The sequence below is a fragment of the Dreissena polymorpha genome, chromosome 5 (genome assembly GCF_020536995.1).
Source record: "Dreissena polymorpha isolate Duluth1 chromosome 5, UMN_Dpol_1.0, whole genome shotgun sequence".
NCBI classification, from domain to species: domain Eukaryota; kingdom Metazoa; phylum Mollusca; class Bivalvia; order Myida; family Dreissenidae; genus Dreissena; species Dreissena polymorpha.
In genome coordinates, this window is record NC_068359.1 from 112940635 (window position 1) to 112958619 (window position 17985).

The following is a 17985-nucleotide window of genomic DNA, read 5'->3' on the forward strand; positions in this document are numbered from 1 at the left end:
GCACGCAAACAGGTTATCATCAGATACAGGAAACTTACACCCTGGGAATGCACGCAAACAGGTTATCATCAGATACAGGTAACTTACACCCTGGGAGTGCACACAAACAGGTTATCATCAGATACAGGTAACTCTCACCCTGGGAGTGCACACAAACAGGTGATCATCAGATACAGGTAACTAACACCCTGGGAGTGTACGCAAACAAGTTATCATCAGATACAGGTAACTTACACCCTGGGAGTGCGCACAAACAGGTTTTCATCAGATACAGGTAACTCTCACCCTGGGAGTGCACACAAACAGGTTATCATCAGATACAGGTAACTCTCACCCTGGGAGTGTACGCAAACAGGTTATCATCAGATACAGGTTACTCTCACCCTGGGAGTGCGCACAAACAGGTTATCATCAGATACAGGTAACTTACACCCTGGGAGTGCACACAAACAGGTTCTCATCAGATACAGGTAACTTACACCCTGGGAATGCACACAAACAGGTTATCATCAGATACAGATAACTAACACACTTGGAATGCATGCAAACAGGTTATCATCCAATACAGGTAATTCTCACCCTGGCAATGCATAGAAACAGTTTATCATCCAATACAGGTAACTCTCACCCTGGGAATGCATGCAAACAAGTTATCATCAGATACAGGTAACTTACATCCTGGGAATGCACACAAACAAGTTATCATCCAATACAGGTAACTCTCACCCTGGGAATGCACGCAAACAGGTTATCATCAGATACAGGTAACTCTAACCCTGGGAGTGCACGCAAACAGGTTATCATCAGATACAGGTAACTTACACCCTATGAATGCATGGAAAAAGGTTATAATTCGATACAGGCAACTCTCACCCTGGAAATGCATGGAAACAGGTTATCATCAGATACAGGTAACTCTCACCCTGGGAATGCATGGAAACAGGTTATCATCAGATACAGGTAACTCTCACCCTGGGAGTGCATGGAAACAAGTTATCATCAGATACAGGTAACTTACACCCTGGGAATGCATGCAAACAGGTTACCATCAGATACAGGTAACTCTCACCCTGGGAATGCACGCAAACAGGTTATCATCAGATACAGGTAACTTACACCCTGGGAATGCATGCAAACAGGTTACCATCAGATACAGGTAACTTACACCCTGGGAATGCAAGCAAACAAGTTATCATCAGATACAGGTAACTCTCACCCTGGGAGTGCACACAAACAGGTTATCATCAGATACAGGTAACTTACACCCTGGGAATGCATGGAAACAGGTTATCATCAGATACAGGTAACTCTCACCCTGGGAATGTATGGAAACAAGTTATCATCAGATACAGATAACTTACACCCTGGGAATGCATGCAAACAGGTTATCATCCAATACAGGTAACTTACACCCTGGGAATGCATGCAAACAGGTTACCATCAGATACAGGTAACTTACACCCTGGGAATGCAAGCAAACAAGTTATCATCAGATACAGGTAACTCTCCCCCTGGGAGTGCACGCAAACAGGTTATCATCAGATACAGGTAACTTACACCCTGGGAATGCATGGTAACAGGTTATCATCAGATACAGGTAACTCTCACCCTGGGAATGCATGGAAACAAGTTATCATCAGATACAGGTAACTTACACCCTGGGAATGCATGCAAACAGTTTATCATCCAATACAGGTAACTAACACCCTGGGAGTGCACGCAAACAGGTTATCATCAGATACAGGTAACTTACACCCTGGGAATGCATGCAAACAGGTTACCATCAGATACAGGTAACTTACACCCTGGGAATGCAAGCAAACAGGTTATCATCAGATACAGGTAACTCTCCCCCTGGGAGTGCACAGGTAACTCTCACCCTGGGAGTGCACGCAAACAGGTTATCATCAGATACAGGTAACTTACACCCTGGGAATGCATGGAAACAGGTTATCATCCAATACAAGTAACTCTCACCCTGGGAATGCACACAAACAAGTTATCATCAGATACAGGTAACTTACACCCTGGGAATGTATGCAAACAAGTTATCATCCAATACAGGTAACTTACACCCTGGGAATGCACGCAAACAAGTTATCATCAGATACAGGTAACTCTCACCCTGGGAATGCATGCAAACAGGTTCTCATCAGATACAGGTAACTTACACCCTAGGAATGGATTGAAACAGGTTATCATCAGATACAGGTAATTTACACCCTGGGAATGCACACAAACAAGTTATCATCCAATACAGGTAACTCTCACCCTGGGAATGCACGCAAACAAGTTATCATCCAATACAGGTAACTCTCACCCTGGGAATGCATGCAAACAGGTTCTCATCAGATACAGGTAACTTTCACCCTAGGAATGGATTGAAACAGGTTATCATCAGATACAGGTAACTCTCAACCTGGGAATGCACGCAAACAGGTTATCATGAGTGTTAACAAGGTTTTACTATAGCCATATAAAGAAAATAGCCCCGCCCCCGTGGTGGCCATGTTTTTCAACCAACCGGTATCATTTTTGAACTCGTCCAAGATATTATTGGGCTGAATCTTCTGTCCGAGTTTCATGAAGATCGGACTATAAATGTGGCCTCTAGAGTCTTAACAAGACTTTCCTTATATAGCCATATAAGGAAAAATGCCCCGCCCCTTGGCGGCCATGTTTTTCAAGCAAACGTAACCATTTTCGAACTCATCCAAGATATCATTAAGACAAATTTTCTGACCATATTTCATCAAGATTGGACAATAAATGTGGCCTCTAGAGTGTTAACAAGGTTTTACTATAGCCATATAAGGAAAAATGCCCCGCCCCCTGGCGGCCATGTTTTTTAACCAACCGACATCATTTTCGAACTCGTACAAGATATTATTGGGGTGAATTTTCTGACCAAGTTTTATGAGGATCGGACAATAAATGTGGCCAACAAGATTTTGCTATAGCCATATATAGCCATATTAGGACAAATGCCCCGCCCCTTGGCAGCCATGTTTTTCAAGCAAACGTTACCATTTTCGAACTCATCCAAGATATCATTGAAATGTATCTTCTGACCAAATTTCATGAAGATTGGACAATAAATGTGGCCTCTAGAGAGTGAGCAAGGCAAATGTTGATGTCGCACAACGGACGACGGACAACGGACGACGGACAAAAGGCGATCACAAAAGCTCACCATGAGCACGTTGTGCTCAGGTAAGCTAAAAAAAAATGACGATCAGGGGTTTGTTTACATACAAAAGTTAGACATTTTTACTTGATGCAAGAGACCACATGAGAACTTATGATGTTAAACATTTTAACAGGGTTTTGTATTAATAGATTAACAAGAAAATAACTCATGTATCAAATAATAATGTAAACATTTTTAAAATGCTTGAAATATTGGCATGATATTAAAAATTACTGTAAGATCACATGCAACATGTGGCAAAACAATTTTAGCACTTTCAGAAATTCTTTTATATGCTAAAGAGATATATGACCTGTGTCAAGCCCAATTGGGTATAAGGCCATATACACATATCCACATAGTTTGGTAAGGAGCTACCCTGTCTGCTAACAAGACCACGAAACCGTGCATGACTTTATTACAGACAGAGTACCTCAAGAAAAGACTACCCTAATGCGCAGGCTGGTCTGGAGCTATGCTGGCCACATAAGGCATAATAACCATTTTTGCCATAAGACCCATTTTAGCATTATGCAAGTCATACAGGCATTTACACATTGAGTCTATACTTGCCCTGACAGCTTCTTCAGGCTTTTCTGTATCTTTTTGCTTCTTTTCGAAAAAAGAAAGAGACTTCTTATACTTTTTCTCAGCCACATACAGGATCTTGTCCTCACCAGCCGACCACTCCAGGCAACCAAAAGAGCCTGAATTGGCGAACAAAAGATCGATTTTGAGTCTAGACAAGTTAAAACTCCTCCTGGTTTTCCATTTTCCGGCAAATATCAATAACAATACAATCCGCTAATTCTTTGCAACAAACATTACTTACAAAATCCCTCATTAGTATGCAATACTTGAGAGCCACTTCTTCAATATTCTTCCTTGATTTATAAGATTTCATATATAATGTTATTTCTACTATAAACTTAAGGTCCAAGTTCTACAACACATTTAAGTTAGTTTTGCAAGGGCTTTTCCTAATGCACTTATGGAAGATATTAATGACTTTGAAAGGTGTCGAATACATTTGTTTTAAATCTATTTTTTATTTTAATTGTAGGTTTGGCAAATTGTGGACAATTCCCTTTAATGTCAATGATCAAAACCAGATTTATAGTGAATATGCATACCATCCTTGTCATACACCCTGCCATGCTTCTCGTAACTAAGCAAGTCCACATTCTGCAGTTTTACACTGTCATTCCATATCTACAATACAAAACCTATCTTAATGAAAAATAACCTTTAAAATTCAAATTAAGTCTCTATTTTACCACATAAATGTTAATAAAATTGTACATTTGTAGAAGAAAATGAAGCATAAAGTTTTCATATAAGTCTGCTATTTTACAAAAGATATATATAACTTTACATCCCATTTATCTCTAGATAGAACTTATCATCCCATTTACCTCAAGATAGAAGTTAATTTCCTTTACCTCTAGGTAGAACTTATCATCCTTTTTGTTATCTACAACTTTCCTCATCACAGCTCGCAGTTTTCCAGAAGGGGATGGCTTATTCCAAATCCTATAAAAACCAGTAAGCATCATGCATAGTGTATGTACTTTCCAAAATATCAAAGATATTGTGAATAGTTTTTTATTAAGTTTTTGCAAGCATTAGTTTGTGCCACAAATATATATTTTACTGATTAAAAAAACAAACTGTATATGTTTATCAAAAATTTTCATATAGTGAAAAACATAGTCAAAAACCAGATTTATAAACATTATTTCAGCAAAAAAGCTGTTTAAAAAAGTTAACAAAAAGCAAATTTATGAGAGATGAAATAATGGCAATTCACAGTTTTTGCTTTCTGAATTTTGCACAAGAGCTCTGAGAAAACTTTAAAGTCTCACTACCAGTAATAATATAATTTTGAAAACAAAAACTAACCTTAATATATATAAAGATATAAACAGGTAAATATATACTATATACTCATTATTGGTTTCCTCTGGTGGTGTTTCTAGATCAACTGAACACTGTCCACCCCGCAGGCTGCACAGGCTGACAAAGAACGACTTGGCAAACTTCACCTTCTCAGCCCTCTCAAGGTCCCTCTGTGTCAATGAGGCTCTCACAACCAACCTCGACTTGCTCTGGACTGACACTGTCACACTACTCACCTGGCTGAACTTGATCAAAGCCTTGTACACACTAACAGCTGCTTCCATTCTGAGTTCAGGATTCTGTAATAAAAACTTTATGCACAAAATATGAGTCAATTAGGCGATATTTGCATTTATTTACCCTCATTAGTGTCTTAACTCCGGTGTCTATATGATCATATGGCATAACAAGAACAATTTTTGGTACTAAAAGATGCCCTGTGGGAAATTTATCAATGCCAGGGTTTGTATGGAAATATGCTGGCCCCATAAAGCTGCCCTGGCATATTGGATATAGTGTCCTTCTTGCAATTGGGAGGTTACAGGTTCGATCCCCACTGTGGAAGCATTCTTAAGATCTCCCAAAAAGACATCTCGAACAGGCTTTACTCAAGAAACAGGACTCCTTGAATGGTCAAAATGCATCGATGCTCAATAGGAGCCCTGCAATTAATGAGATGAAGACCCATTTTAACATACACGCTGGGCTAGTGTTCTGATGATTGGTTTGAATGGGTTGGACGCTTTAAAGTTTATGTAGCCAATCATACTTTAAGGGTAATGAACTGAACGTATATAAAAAAAGTCACAGATAGCCTTAAATGTCTAATTTATCAACTAAACAAACTCAGACAATTTAAAGAATTGGACTAGGGGGAGTTTAGTTGCAAAAATTCAACTCTAGCCTAGTAGTCTAGCTTTATAATCCAAAGACCTATCTATAGGTATTTGTATAATCCAAAGGGTTGCTGAGAAGGGGAGGGTTCAGAAAACAGCACGGCGTCTATTCCTACAATCACTTTTTGTTGCAATACGCTTCAATAATCTTGACATTTAGCTTACAAAATCCAAGAGCATAACTTAAGTTATGGCCTACCCGAAATTAATGAGTATAACTATCCTAAAAGTGCTAGGGTTTTCCGTCGGGTTATAATTGAAATCGACACAGTCCGATAATCCGAAAACACGTTTCTTACATGAAACAACAACAACAACAACAACGATCATAAACAAAATTTGTTGTATGTCATTAAGCAAAATGGACGGAAAGGAATTCAAGCCTGTGGTCACATCTTGGAAGAATACAAAGCTGTCAAATCCATACTTATTAAAATGGTATGCAAGGCTGCCTTTGTTTGTGTATATACGTGTGTGGTCTATTTGTATAGTAATTCGGATGGATATATTTTGAACGACAACTTATTGGGTAATAACAAAATCTAATCAGGGTCACTAATGAGGAACATGCGTTTTGCATACAGTATCAGTTTTAATGCACACATTTATTTGACAGTAGCAAGAAAATTAACTGTTTGCTACATAATATTAACAATGGAGCTCTTTTAGCTACATTTAATTGAAGAGTGTCAAATTTTATGACAATACTTTCTGGCTTGGATGGTGAGCATAGCATACATGCCATACGTCCCGGATTGTCCGGGACAGTCCCGGAAACGAAGAACTTGTCCCGCTGTCCCGTAAATCTGTCTAATGTCCCGGAATTGACAAAATCCATAAATACATGTACCTTATCTTAGGCTTAACTGCACCTCGAATCTGTGTATATCTGCAGCGTCTCCATGACAATGATTACCCGTATAGGCACACTAGGTTACGTGTCAAAATCGATCAATTAACAGGGGTCCTGTTATCATATCGATTGTCTCACGTTCGCAGTCAAACCGAAAAGGCGGCATTGTTTAATGTGGTTGTTAATTAACTTTAATCTACTACGTCATTATTTCCCGCTGCGTAAGGGCAAAGGATAGTTGTTCACACATCTGACTGTCCGGATTTTAAGTTGACGATCTTTTAATGTTTTGTTGTATTAGTTTTATTGTGATTGGTTGTATGTATTGTGAATTGATTTGAGTTGACGATCAAACGGTAATGTATTGTTGTATTTTTTATTATATAAATGTTATAAATGAATAAAGGCGTATCAACAACTATGCGTTACACACCGGTCTTAATAACAATAACGCAGTGACGTCACCATCTATGTTTAGAACGCTTGAATTAAATTTGACGTTTCGTCAGGCTTTCGAACTTTTGCAATTAACGATGCGAAACCAAAAAAAAACGTACCAAAAATGCATATGTTTATAAATATCGTTACATTTTATACATGTCCCGGAAAATCGGCAAAAGTCCCGGACAATTTAACTCAATGTCCCGGAATTGGTCTGAAAAATTATGGCATGTATGGAGCATAGACATCTCTGTTCTGTAGATGGGTGCTCCTTGGATTGATTTGTTGGGTTGCTATGTTACAAACCATTGCAGTGTTTTATTCTGCCAAAAGGCTTGAAGTTTTTCATCCCAATTCAATGGCGCGTAGTTGTTTCAATACTAGTCTGAATTTATAGGACAAAGCTGCATCCCATAAAACTCTCATTAACTTAAACTAGACAAACAAATTCCCCATTTCCTGTATGTAAGTTGACATCCAATTATACATATTCTGCACATGTATGTAATTGTATCATTATATGGGGTCATATTCCTACTGAATGTGATTTATAGCATTATTGGCTGTCTGTATACTGTTCCTCATTTTGATTACCGGTAGAATCCAGGTACAGTTCTTGTAAGGGTTAATCCTTAGCATGCATTGACACTGACCTTATAAACACCACCCATATAAAGAAAATAATTTACAAACAAATAACAGATCAAGCACTGGAAATTTGTAACTGGTCATGACACAAAAGAATAAGTTAAAAGAACAACATTAGACTTCAGTGCCATTTCATTATTAAACAAATACCTTGAAAATGGTTGATTTGATGCATGTTTTGTTCTTATTGATATTAAACAGTTACTCTTGTGGTATTGGTCAACACCTTTATGAAATATTTATTATTTCTTTACAGGCCAGCTGTTGACAACTTAAATGAGACAAAAATTACAGATGAGTTGAAAAGGTAAAACTTTGATGTTTTACTACCTTTCTATCTATTTTCTATAACTTAATTAATAATGATTAGCAGATCTAGTAGGTGGTACATAGGCAGCCTTTTTGGTGCTATTTTGGCTCACCTGTACATTACATTGGGTGAGTTTTTGTGACCGCCTGTTGTCAGTCGTGCCTATTACATCTTAACCTAAAGCATTGGTCAGATTTACATGAAACTTCACAGGAATAATCTTTGGTTAACCGTTTTTTCAAAGTTGTTCAAATCGGTTTGGTTCAAAGCACAGTGCTATTTATATATTTTAAAAATTTCTCTGCAAATGCTTCTTAAATACATGTAGGTCACGACTCACATAATGCCTGAGTTCGAAACTGGCCACACCCAGGATCACAATGACATGATATGTGTCTTGTTCTGAGAAAACTGGGTTTAATGCTTGTGCCTAAAGTGCCGTCCCAGATTAGCCTGTGCCCACACAGGCTAATCAGGGACGACACTTTCCGCTTTTATGGTATTTTTAGTTTGAAGGAAGTCCCTTCTTACCGAAAATCAAGTTTAAGCGGAAAGTGTCGTCCCTGATTAGCCTGTGCGGACTTCACAGGCTAATCTGGGACGGCACTTTACGCACATGTGTTATGCCCAGTTTTGTCAGAACAAGACGCATATATAAAGATTTACAAAGTTAGTAATATTAAGAATCTTCTAAAACAGCAAAAGTGTGAAAAGTTGCCACAGCCATTTGCTCACATGATTTATATATTTACTTTTGGTACGATTGAACTTTACCGGTACGTAAAAAAAATTATATTGGGGGCTACCGCCCCCAAACCCCCCCTTTGTCAATCGACTCGATAAAACAAAGGCCAGTGTGTATGGAGGTGTTCCAACAGGGCCTGTAACAAAAAGACATCAATCAGAGAGGGTAGTTGGTTCAGTGGCACACACCTAACCCACTAGTGGTAAACAACTGCGTACCGGTAAAGTCCAATCTAGCATTACTTTTTATTGTTAATAATTTGATAAAATATTCTTTGAAAAGACAACAGTTAGCAATGTAATATTTGATGTGTAACACCGTTTATGAGTTCTTTAGAACTTAGTTTGTTAAAATAATGCCCCTGGGTACAAATGGTTTCTCTATGGGTCACATGATAAAATAGAGCCATATAGTGAACTACTTTTAAAATCTGTGAAAACGCAAAGTTCATTGTATGAACTATTATTTATATTTGGTGTAACACAGTGTATCACTTCACTAATAAATTTGTTTGAATACTGTCCAAGTGGTAAAAACTGACCATGGCCCACTACACAGGTGAGCAACCTACCGTCACTTTGGCCTGTTTGTTTTAAAATGAACAATTTAGGGAACAATTTTCACTCACTTTTTTGCAACTGTATCTTGTGTAAGTTTATAAAAACAGTTTTGAAATCAATGTCTTAATATTTTCTTATAATAATTAAACAGACACTTATTTTGGCTTTATGACAATTTCAAAAAAGTTTTGCTTTCCAGACTTGTTTAGGAGTATGTTCAGTAGCTGTCATTCCCTTTTTTATGAAACTCAATACAATTATTCTTCTTGTGTTAACAGCGTGTTCAGCAAACATGCCGCTTGTTTGCGTACAATTAAGAAAAAACTTCCTTGGAAAAAAAATAAAGATGGGGAATTGGATGACAAGCTCTCTGAAGAGGAAGAGAATGAAAAGAAAATGTTCAGGTAATTAATATGATGTGCATGTTGTTGTGAAAAAAATAGCTTTTTATGCCCCCGGTAGGTTGGCATATAGCAGTTGAACTGTCCGTCAGTCAGTATGTCAGTATGTGTGTATGTCAGTCTGTCCGTCCGTCCGAAAAATCTTTAACATTGGCCATTACTTTTTCACTATTGAAGATAGCAACTTGATATTTGGCATGCATGTGTATCTCATGGAGCTGAACATTTTGAGTGGTTGAAGTTCAAGTTCAAGGTCATCCTTCAAGGTCAAATGTCAAATATATGGCGTCTGTCCGTTCGAAAACTTTAACATTGGCCATAACTTTTCAATATTGAAGATAGCAACTTGATATCTGGCATTCATGTGTATCTCATGAAGCTGCACATTTTGCGTGGTGGAAGGTCAAGGTCATCCTTCAAGGTCAAAGTTCAACAAAAATATTATCAAAGCGGCGTTCTCATGAAGCTGCACATTTTAAGTGGTGGAAGTTCAAGGTCAAGGTCATCCTTCAAGGTCAAAGGTAAAAAAAAAATCCAGAGCGACGTTATCATGAAGCTGCACATTTTGAGTGGTGGAAGTTGAATGTCAAGGTCATCCTTCAAGGTCAAGGTCATCCTTCAAGGTCATCCTTCAAGGTCAAAGGTAAAAAAAAGAATTTTTTCAAAGCGGTGTTCTCATGAAGCTGCATATTTTGAGTGGTGGAAGTTCAAGGTCAAGGTCATCCTTCAAGGTCAAAGGTCAAACAATTATTTTTTTTAAAGCGGCGCAAAAGGGGGCATTGTGTTTCTGACGAACACATCTCTTGTTTCCCTATGGATTGGTATAAGTTTATTAAAGGGGTCATATACAGTGTCTGGCAACTATGCTTTAGCATGCGCTTTGAATGAAGAAAAATCCACAGACCAATTTTTAGATCGGCATTTTTCGGAGAGCTATTGTCATAGCCAGCTGGTCGTGTCCGTCGTCGTGTCGTCTGCTCTGATACTTCATATGTTGCTGCACCTTGATGAGTTCTACGTGCCACACCTTTTTTAAGTCACTAGGTCAAAGGTCACTGTGACCTCTAAAAAAAAATCTGTCGAGCTTTAATTTATTCAAAACTGCACCCGCAGCCGAGTGTGGCACCCGTTATGGGGTGCTCTTATTACTTTGACTTTTGCTTTATAAAAGTGAATCAAAATTTAAAAATTACTTAAAATGTATGCTTGTTCAAAAATATATATTTTAATGTAAATATGCCCTGAAATACTATTTTTTATTACCCCCATTACCATTGTATAAATCGTGGCTATATAGGAGTCACTTAGGTTAGGTCTGTCTTTCCAGAAAATTTCACCTGATCTTCACCAAACTTGGTCAGAAGTTGTTTCTAGATGATGTCTAGGTCAAGTTTGAATATGGGTCATGCCCCGTCAAAAACTATGTCACGGGGTCATTTAGTGTGTTTTAAATTGAAAGTTTGTCCGGACCATAATTATGTCATTTATCGTTAGATTTTAAAATGACTTGGTGCATTTGTTCACCATCATGGGACGGTGTGTCATGCAATAGAGGTACGCGATATCTCCAAGGTCAAGGTCACACTTGGAGTTGCCCATAAATTAGCTTGTCCAGGCCATAACTTTGTTATTTATTGTGAGATTTTAAAATCATTTGGCACATTTGTTCACCATCATTGGACGCTGTGTGATGAGAAAGTATTACGTCGATATCTGCAACGTCAAGGTCACACTTTGAGCTCAAAGGTAAAACATGCCCATCAATGATCTTGTCCGGGCTATTACTATGTCATTCATTGTGAGATTTTAAAATTGCTCTGTACATTTGTTCACACTCATTGGACGGTGTGTCATGCAAAAGAATTACGTCCATATCTCTAAGGTCAAGGTCACATTTTTAGTTCAAAGGTCAAAAATGGCCATAAATGATCTTGTCCGGGCTATGACTATGTCATTCATTGTGAGGTTTTATAATTACTTGGTACATTTGTTCACAATCATTAGACGGTGTGTCATGCGATAGAATTACGTCAATATCTCCGAGGTCAAGCTCACACTTGGAGTTAAAAAATAAAAAACAGCCATAAATTAGCTTGTCCCGGCCATAACTATGTCATTCATTGTGAGATTTTAAAATGACTCTGAACATTAATTTTGTTCACAGTCATTGGACAGCGTGTCATGCGAAAGAATTCAAGAAATTCAAAGGTCAAAAGGCCATAAATGATAATGGCATAATAATTCTTAAAAATCGCCATAAATTAGCTTCTCTAGTTTTGTGAAGACATCATGCACTATACATGTATTCTGTGTCAATGCAGCATGTGAGGGTATACGTCATGTCTGTGTCAAATGTCTAGTTTATTTTAATGCTCCCCGAACATTTTTGGGGAGCATATAGTTGTCAGTTTGTCCTCCCTTCCTTCCTTCCGTCACACTTTTGTTAACGTTTCTCATAGCACCTTCAATACTTCACCGATCTCTTTCATATTTGGCATGTAGGTACCTTGCATGAACCTTTACCTTTTGATAAGGTTTGAGGTCACTGTGGTCAAGTTCAAGGTCAACGAGGCCAATAATATATTGTTCTGTCACACTTTTGTTACAGTTTCTCATACCACCTTCAATACTTTACCGATCTCTTTCATATTTGGCATGTAGGTACCTTGTATGGACCTCTACCTTATGATGAGGTTTGAGGTCACTGGGGTCAAGGTTACCGAGGCTTATAATAGATTTTTCGGTCACACTTTTGTTACAGTTTCTCATAGCACCTTCAATACTTTACCGATCTCTTTCATATTTTGCATGTAGGTATCTTGCATGGACCTCTACCTTTTGATTAGGTTTGAGGTCACTGGGGTCAAGGTTAAGGTCACCGAGGCTAATTATAGATTTTCCGTCATGCTTTTGTTACTTTACGGATCTCTTTCATATTTGGCATGTAGGTACCTTCCATAGACCTCTACCTTTTGATGAGGTTTGAGGCTACTGGGATCAAGGTCACCAAGGCTTTTTATAGATTTTTCGTCACGCTTTTGTAACAGTTTCTCATGGCACCTTCAATTCTTGACCGATCTCTTTCATATTTGGCATGGGCCTCTACCTTTTGATGAGGTTTGAGGTAACTGGGGTCAAGGTCACGGAGGTTAATAAAATATTTTTTTAGGTGGTTATTAACACATAGATTGACAAAGCGCATCATCGGGGAGCATCCGTCACTTTCACTGATATTCTTGTTTAATAATAATGCATATTTGCCCCAAATTTATGCCTCTTCAAAATTGAATACATGCCCTAAGTTGTATGTCAAAACAGGTCACCATGATTTAAAAAAATCCTAACCATGCTTCACCTACCAACCTTAGGTCCAAGTTTGTGATAGGTCTGCAACAAGTGATAAGGGGCCTGGAAAAAAGCCAGCTGGGGTTAGTCCTCATCAGCAAAGATGTTCAGCCTGCTGTACTCAAGGCAAGCCTGTTGCAGATGGTTGCGGGCAAGGACTGTGTCGCAGCCTGCGTTGGAGGGATGTATGCAGCTGTTAAGGACGCTTGGAAGAGCCTGTCTTCAATGGCAGCTTTTGGAGTATTGGTGATTGTGACATTGTCATTGACTTAGTATACAGTACAGTCATTATGGGAAACATCTAGGATCACCAAAGGCTTAGGGTCAGAAATTTATTTCTCCCAATTTCTACCACTTGGGAAAATTTAAGGCAAATAACTCTGAAATTGGGAAAATTCATGTTATGAAAACTGCATATTGGGAATTATGGGTCTTTTACATTGCTTGGTATTAATTGCCCCAACCAATAGAAATACTAGTACATGTATTCATTTGCATGCATTTTGGCTTTAACTTTTTATGCCCCCGGTAGGGTGCATATAGCATATGAACTGTGCTGTCCGTCCGAAAACTTTAACATTGGCCATTACTTTTGCAATATTAAAGATAACAACTTGATATTCTATATTTGGCATGCATGACTTGTGTATCTCATGAAGCTGCACATTTTGAGTGGGGAAAGGTCAAGGTCATCCTTCAAGGTCAAAGGTCAAAAAACAAAGTCCAAGGGAAGTAACAACCTATAAAGGGAGATAATTTCTATTTGATATAATTTGGCAGGTACAGACCAATTTCACAAGGGAAGTAATATCTTTTTAAAGGATATAATAAAAAACAAGGTCAAGGTCATCCTTCCAGGTCAAAAGTAAAAAAAATACAATTCAAGGGAAGTCATAAGCTAGAAAAGGGAGATAATTTATAAACCTGCCAAATGATATATTTAAATTTTATTTCAAAGCAGCGCAATAGGGGGCATTGTGTTTCTGAGGAACACATCTCTTGTTCAGTTTCATAGCGCATTTTATTTGTTCACTTGCAGATAATAATGCACTTTTGGAAAACAATGGACAATATTTTACTTTCTTTTGTGAATTTTTCTGATGGCAATTTGGAATTTTGAAGTTTTTCTCAATTGGGAAAGTACCTTTTACGGGTACTTTTATAATGAGGAAAAAATCCCTGAGGGTACTAATATAATGGGGCAGGGTGGAAAGCTGCGCCTTTCTGCTGATACTTCTAATTTGCTAAATCCAAGATGTGTCTCAGTCTTTAATTTGTATGTAAGGCATGTTCATAAGCCATTGAATATTTGGGGAAAAAATAACAAAATTCACATTTTCTGTTGACTGGTCCTGAAGGGAAGCAAACAGGAGCAGCTATTTGCTTTTGATCTTTCCATTGTAATACAGTCATGTACTATAAGATGTTGAAGCTTAAATAGCAACAAAACAATAGGATTCTTTGCATATCTGAGACAATATTCAATGCTTGTATCAAACATCCACTAATGATTTTTGGGAGTAGAAAAAATGTGGTTTTTCTGTGGCATATACATGTATCTTTTAGGTTCATTATAATATTGGTTAATGAGCTCGGCTGTTTTCGGAGAAACCCGAGGTATTGTCATAGCCAGCTCGCCGTCCGCCCTGCTAAAACCTTTACATTGGCTCTAAAATCAAAGTGCTTCCACCTACAACTTTTGAAACTTCATATGTAGATGCACCTTAATGAGTTCTACACGCCACACACATTTTTGGGTCACTAAGTAAAAGGTCAAGGTCACTGTTACCCCTAAAAAAAAATATTAAAAAAAAAAATTAGCGTTCATTTATTCAAAACCACATCCGCAGCCTAGAATTGGCACTCGTTATGCGGTGCTCTTGTTTCAGTTTATTAATACAGCTTGCTTGAAAACAACATGCTCACTGTGAGCTTTTGTGATCGCCTTTTGTAATTCGTTTGTCATCTATAGTGATCATTTACCTTGTGTACTCTCTATTGGCCTCATTGATTGTCTAATCTTCATAAAACTTGGTCAGAATATTTGCGCTTGCTTAGAAATTGTTTTTAATGATATTTCAGCTGAGCTTAAAAATGTACTGGTCTGTTGAAAATCATGGCTGCTAGAATGTATGGCAATTTCGCTTATATGGCTTCAGTAGAAACATGTGAACACTCTATAGGAGTCACATTGTCTGCCAAATCTTCATAAAACAAGCCCAGAGCATTTGTTTAAATGATATCTCAACTTGGTTTTAAAAATATTCCTGTTCAACATTTTAACTTGCTGGCATTGCATCTCATAATATGAGAAATTGTGGATGTGTGAATTTTATAATATGTTAAAGATAACAAAAGTTATATGCCCCTTTTTCAACTGAGGCATTCTAAAGCATCAGGCTCATCTGCACTATCAGCATAACATTTGTGTAACCACAAGGTCCTCATGTTAGGTTTTGAAAAGTTATATTTTGAATACAACATCATACATTAGCCCTAGTTAAATCAAATTTTGCCCTAGGATAAAAACTGGACTCTTCTATGAGAGCCACAAGATTAATACATGTTTGTAGAGCACAATAACTCAAAAACCATTTTTTGGAAAAATTTTATGCTCCCCCAAAATTTATGGGGTGAGCATATAGTCGCCGCTTCGATGTCCGTGTGTCCGTCCGTCCATGCACAATTTTGTCTGGGCTATTTCTCAGCAATTAATGACCGGAATTACATGAAACTTTATGGGAAGCTTCACTACCAACAGGAGATGTGCATATTATCAGCCGGTTATGGTCGGATGATTTATCACAGAGTTATGGCCCTTTGAAATTTTATATAAACTGTACATATAGTGCAATTCTTGTCCCCCCAACTACTGACTGGATTTCAATGAAGCTTTTTGGGAAGCTTAACTACCTTGAGGAGATGCGCATGTTATTTGTGGGTTCTGGTTAGATGATTTATTTAGAGAGTTATGGCCCTTTGAAATTTTTAAGTTGCTAAGCCATCCATGGTATTATTTTGTCCAAAGTTATGCCCCTCAAGACGTTTTCTTTTATCTGAATATATAGTGCAGTATTGTGACAAAAAAAAACTTTGGGGAGCATCACCCGTCTCCGACGGTTTCTTGTTCCTCAGAGGTTGAATATTTAAAATGTAACATGGCATTGTAGTTCTGCACATTTTTATGATCGAAAGATCGGGGGCATATTGTTTTTTGCCTGTCTGTCTGTCACTCATTCGTTCATTCATTCATTGTGTGTGTCCCAAACTTTAACCTTGGTTAAATTTTTGCAAGAACTTTTGCATTATTGAAGATAGCAACTTGATATTTGGCATGTATGTGTATCTAATGGAGCTGCACATTTTGAGTGGTGAAAGGTCAAGGTCATTCTTCAAGGTCAAAGGTCAAATATATGGCTTCAAAGCGTCGCAATAGGGGGCATTGTGTTTCTGACAAACACATCTCTTGTTATTCAAATATTGCCGTTGAGAAAAAGATTGCTTCGCACAGAAGTCCAATAATTTACATACACTTATATATCCAAATAATTTTTAAAATATTGGTCTCTGACTGTTCATAACTGGCAGCCACAGAGGGAGAGCAAATCTTTAAAGTAAGAATGTGAATCATACTCTGACAAAAGACGTCATGGGCTATTCTTTCTCTATTGTGACAAGCTCTTGTTTCAAACAGTGTTAATGAAGAATAGAATACTTTTTTGTTGTTTTCAGAAGACAAACAATGCTGACGAGACATTTCAGGCCCTTACAAAATGTGTCTTAGAAAATGCCCCAACAATAAATTCACTGTCTGAATACGGATTGGAAGAAGATACAGACATGCCCGAAATCACAGCTCATATGAATGCTGATTGTGTTAAAGAAAATGTTAACTCACTTAAAACATGTGAAAATATGACTGAAGAAAATGTTGGTCCTGGGGAGGCTTTTAATCCTTCAAAACACTACATCATGAAGGTGGATTCCAAGAAGGATTTTTCTGGCCAAAGTTTCATAGGGTTTTCAAAAGAGGATGAACATGTGGTAACCACAGTAACGGAATTCGAAAACGGAAAAAGGAAGCTTTGTAATCAAAGTTGGACTGGAAAACGTCAGATGGGGATAGGGTTTCCTGCAAACATAATTGCAAGGTTTGACACTGGGGATGGAATGAAAGGTCCTGGGTTGCAGAATTATGTGGAAGGGTCCAACAAGAAGTTCAAAAGTGGTTACAGAAATGTTGATCTGATGCAGAGGGTCTCAAAACAGGACAAAAAGGTCAAGAAAAAGTTAAAAGGAAAGAAAAGCAAAAAGTAGTTCATAAGTGTTTGTATTTTATTTACTATCAGCTCATATGAAAACAAATTGCTTAATCGTTAGCTAGTGTTGTCAGTCACCGTCAGGTGTTAATTGTTTGAAGTCATGTGTCAACATTTTTCTTCAAAAGCGTGTAAGGATTGACTGCTATTGGAAATATGTTTAAAACATCAAGATTTGTTATGATATTACTCCAAGTTTTTCATAAACCCTTCTTGTTTTTTCCTTGTTTCCTCCTAGGCTCCTAGTTTTTTGTTCAGAGCACACCTAGTTTTCTCCTAGTTTTTTGTTAAGGCCTGCAAATGATTCTATATGTGAATATGACCAGACTTGGCTGATATGTACCTTGGTTGTTATGTTTTGTTCAATTTAATTCCAGC

General features: G+C 37.7%; 2 protein-coding genes across 2 annotated transcripts in view; one reads left to right on the plus strand and one right to left on the minus strand.

Annotated features, from left to right (window-relative positions):
- Positions 1 to 6248, minus strand: part of LOC127880940 (acylamino-acid-releasing enzyme-like) — a 40012-nt gene extending 33764 nt beyond the window's left edge. Inside the window, exons 1-5 of the mRNA XM_052428458.1 lie at positions 6151 to 6248; positions 5138 to 5388; positions 4633 to 4723; positions 4324 to 4402; positions 3764 to 3897 (exon numbers count right to left, since the gene is read on the minus strand). Coding sequence (XP_052284418.1) covers positions 3764 to 3897; positions 4324 to 4402; positions 4633 to 4723; positions 5138 to 5388; positions 6151 to 6165 — 570 coding nt within the window. The 5' untranslated portion in view covers positions 6166 to 6248. The remainder of the gene's footprint in view (positions 1 to 3763; positions 3898 to 4323; positions 4403 to 4632; positions 4724 to 5137; positions 5389 to 6150) is intronic.
- Positions 6249 to 6252: 4 nt separating this feature from the next.
- LOC127880918 (uncharacterized) lies at positions 6253 to 17945 on the plus strand. The gene is made up of 5 exons (XM_052428423.1): positions 6253 to 6423; positions 8184 to 8234; positions 9821 to 9946; positions 13312 to 13534; positions 17021 to 17945. The coding sequence occupies exons 1-5, from the start codon at positions 6332 to 6334 to the stop codon at positions 17603 to 17605; spliced, it is 1077 nt and encodes a 358-aa protein (XP_052284383.1). The 5' UTR covers positions 6253 to 6331; the 3' UTR covers positions 17606 to 17945.
- Positions 17946 to 17985: the final 40 nt, after the last annotated feature.

Excerpts from the sequence above, each read along its gene's own strand:
- LOC127880918 (XM_052428423.1), top strand. The coding sequence starts at position 6,332 with ATGTCATTAAGCAAAATGGACGGAAAGGAATTCAAGCCTGTGGTCACA. Across the intron at positions 6,424-8,183 it reads AATCCATACTTATTAAAATG|GCCAGCTGTTGACAACTTAA; the intron begins GTATGCAAGGCT and ends ATTTCTTTACAG. Across the intron at positions 8,235-9,820 it reads ATTACAGATGAGTTGAAAAG|CGTGTTCAGCAAACATGCCG; the intron begins GTAAAACTTTGA and ends TTGTGTTAACAG.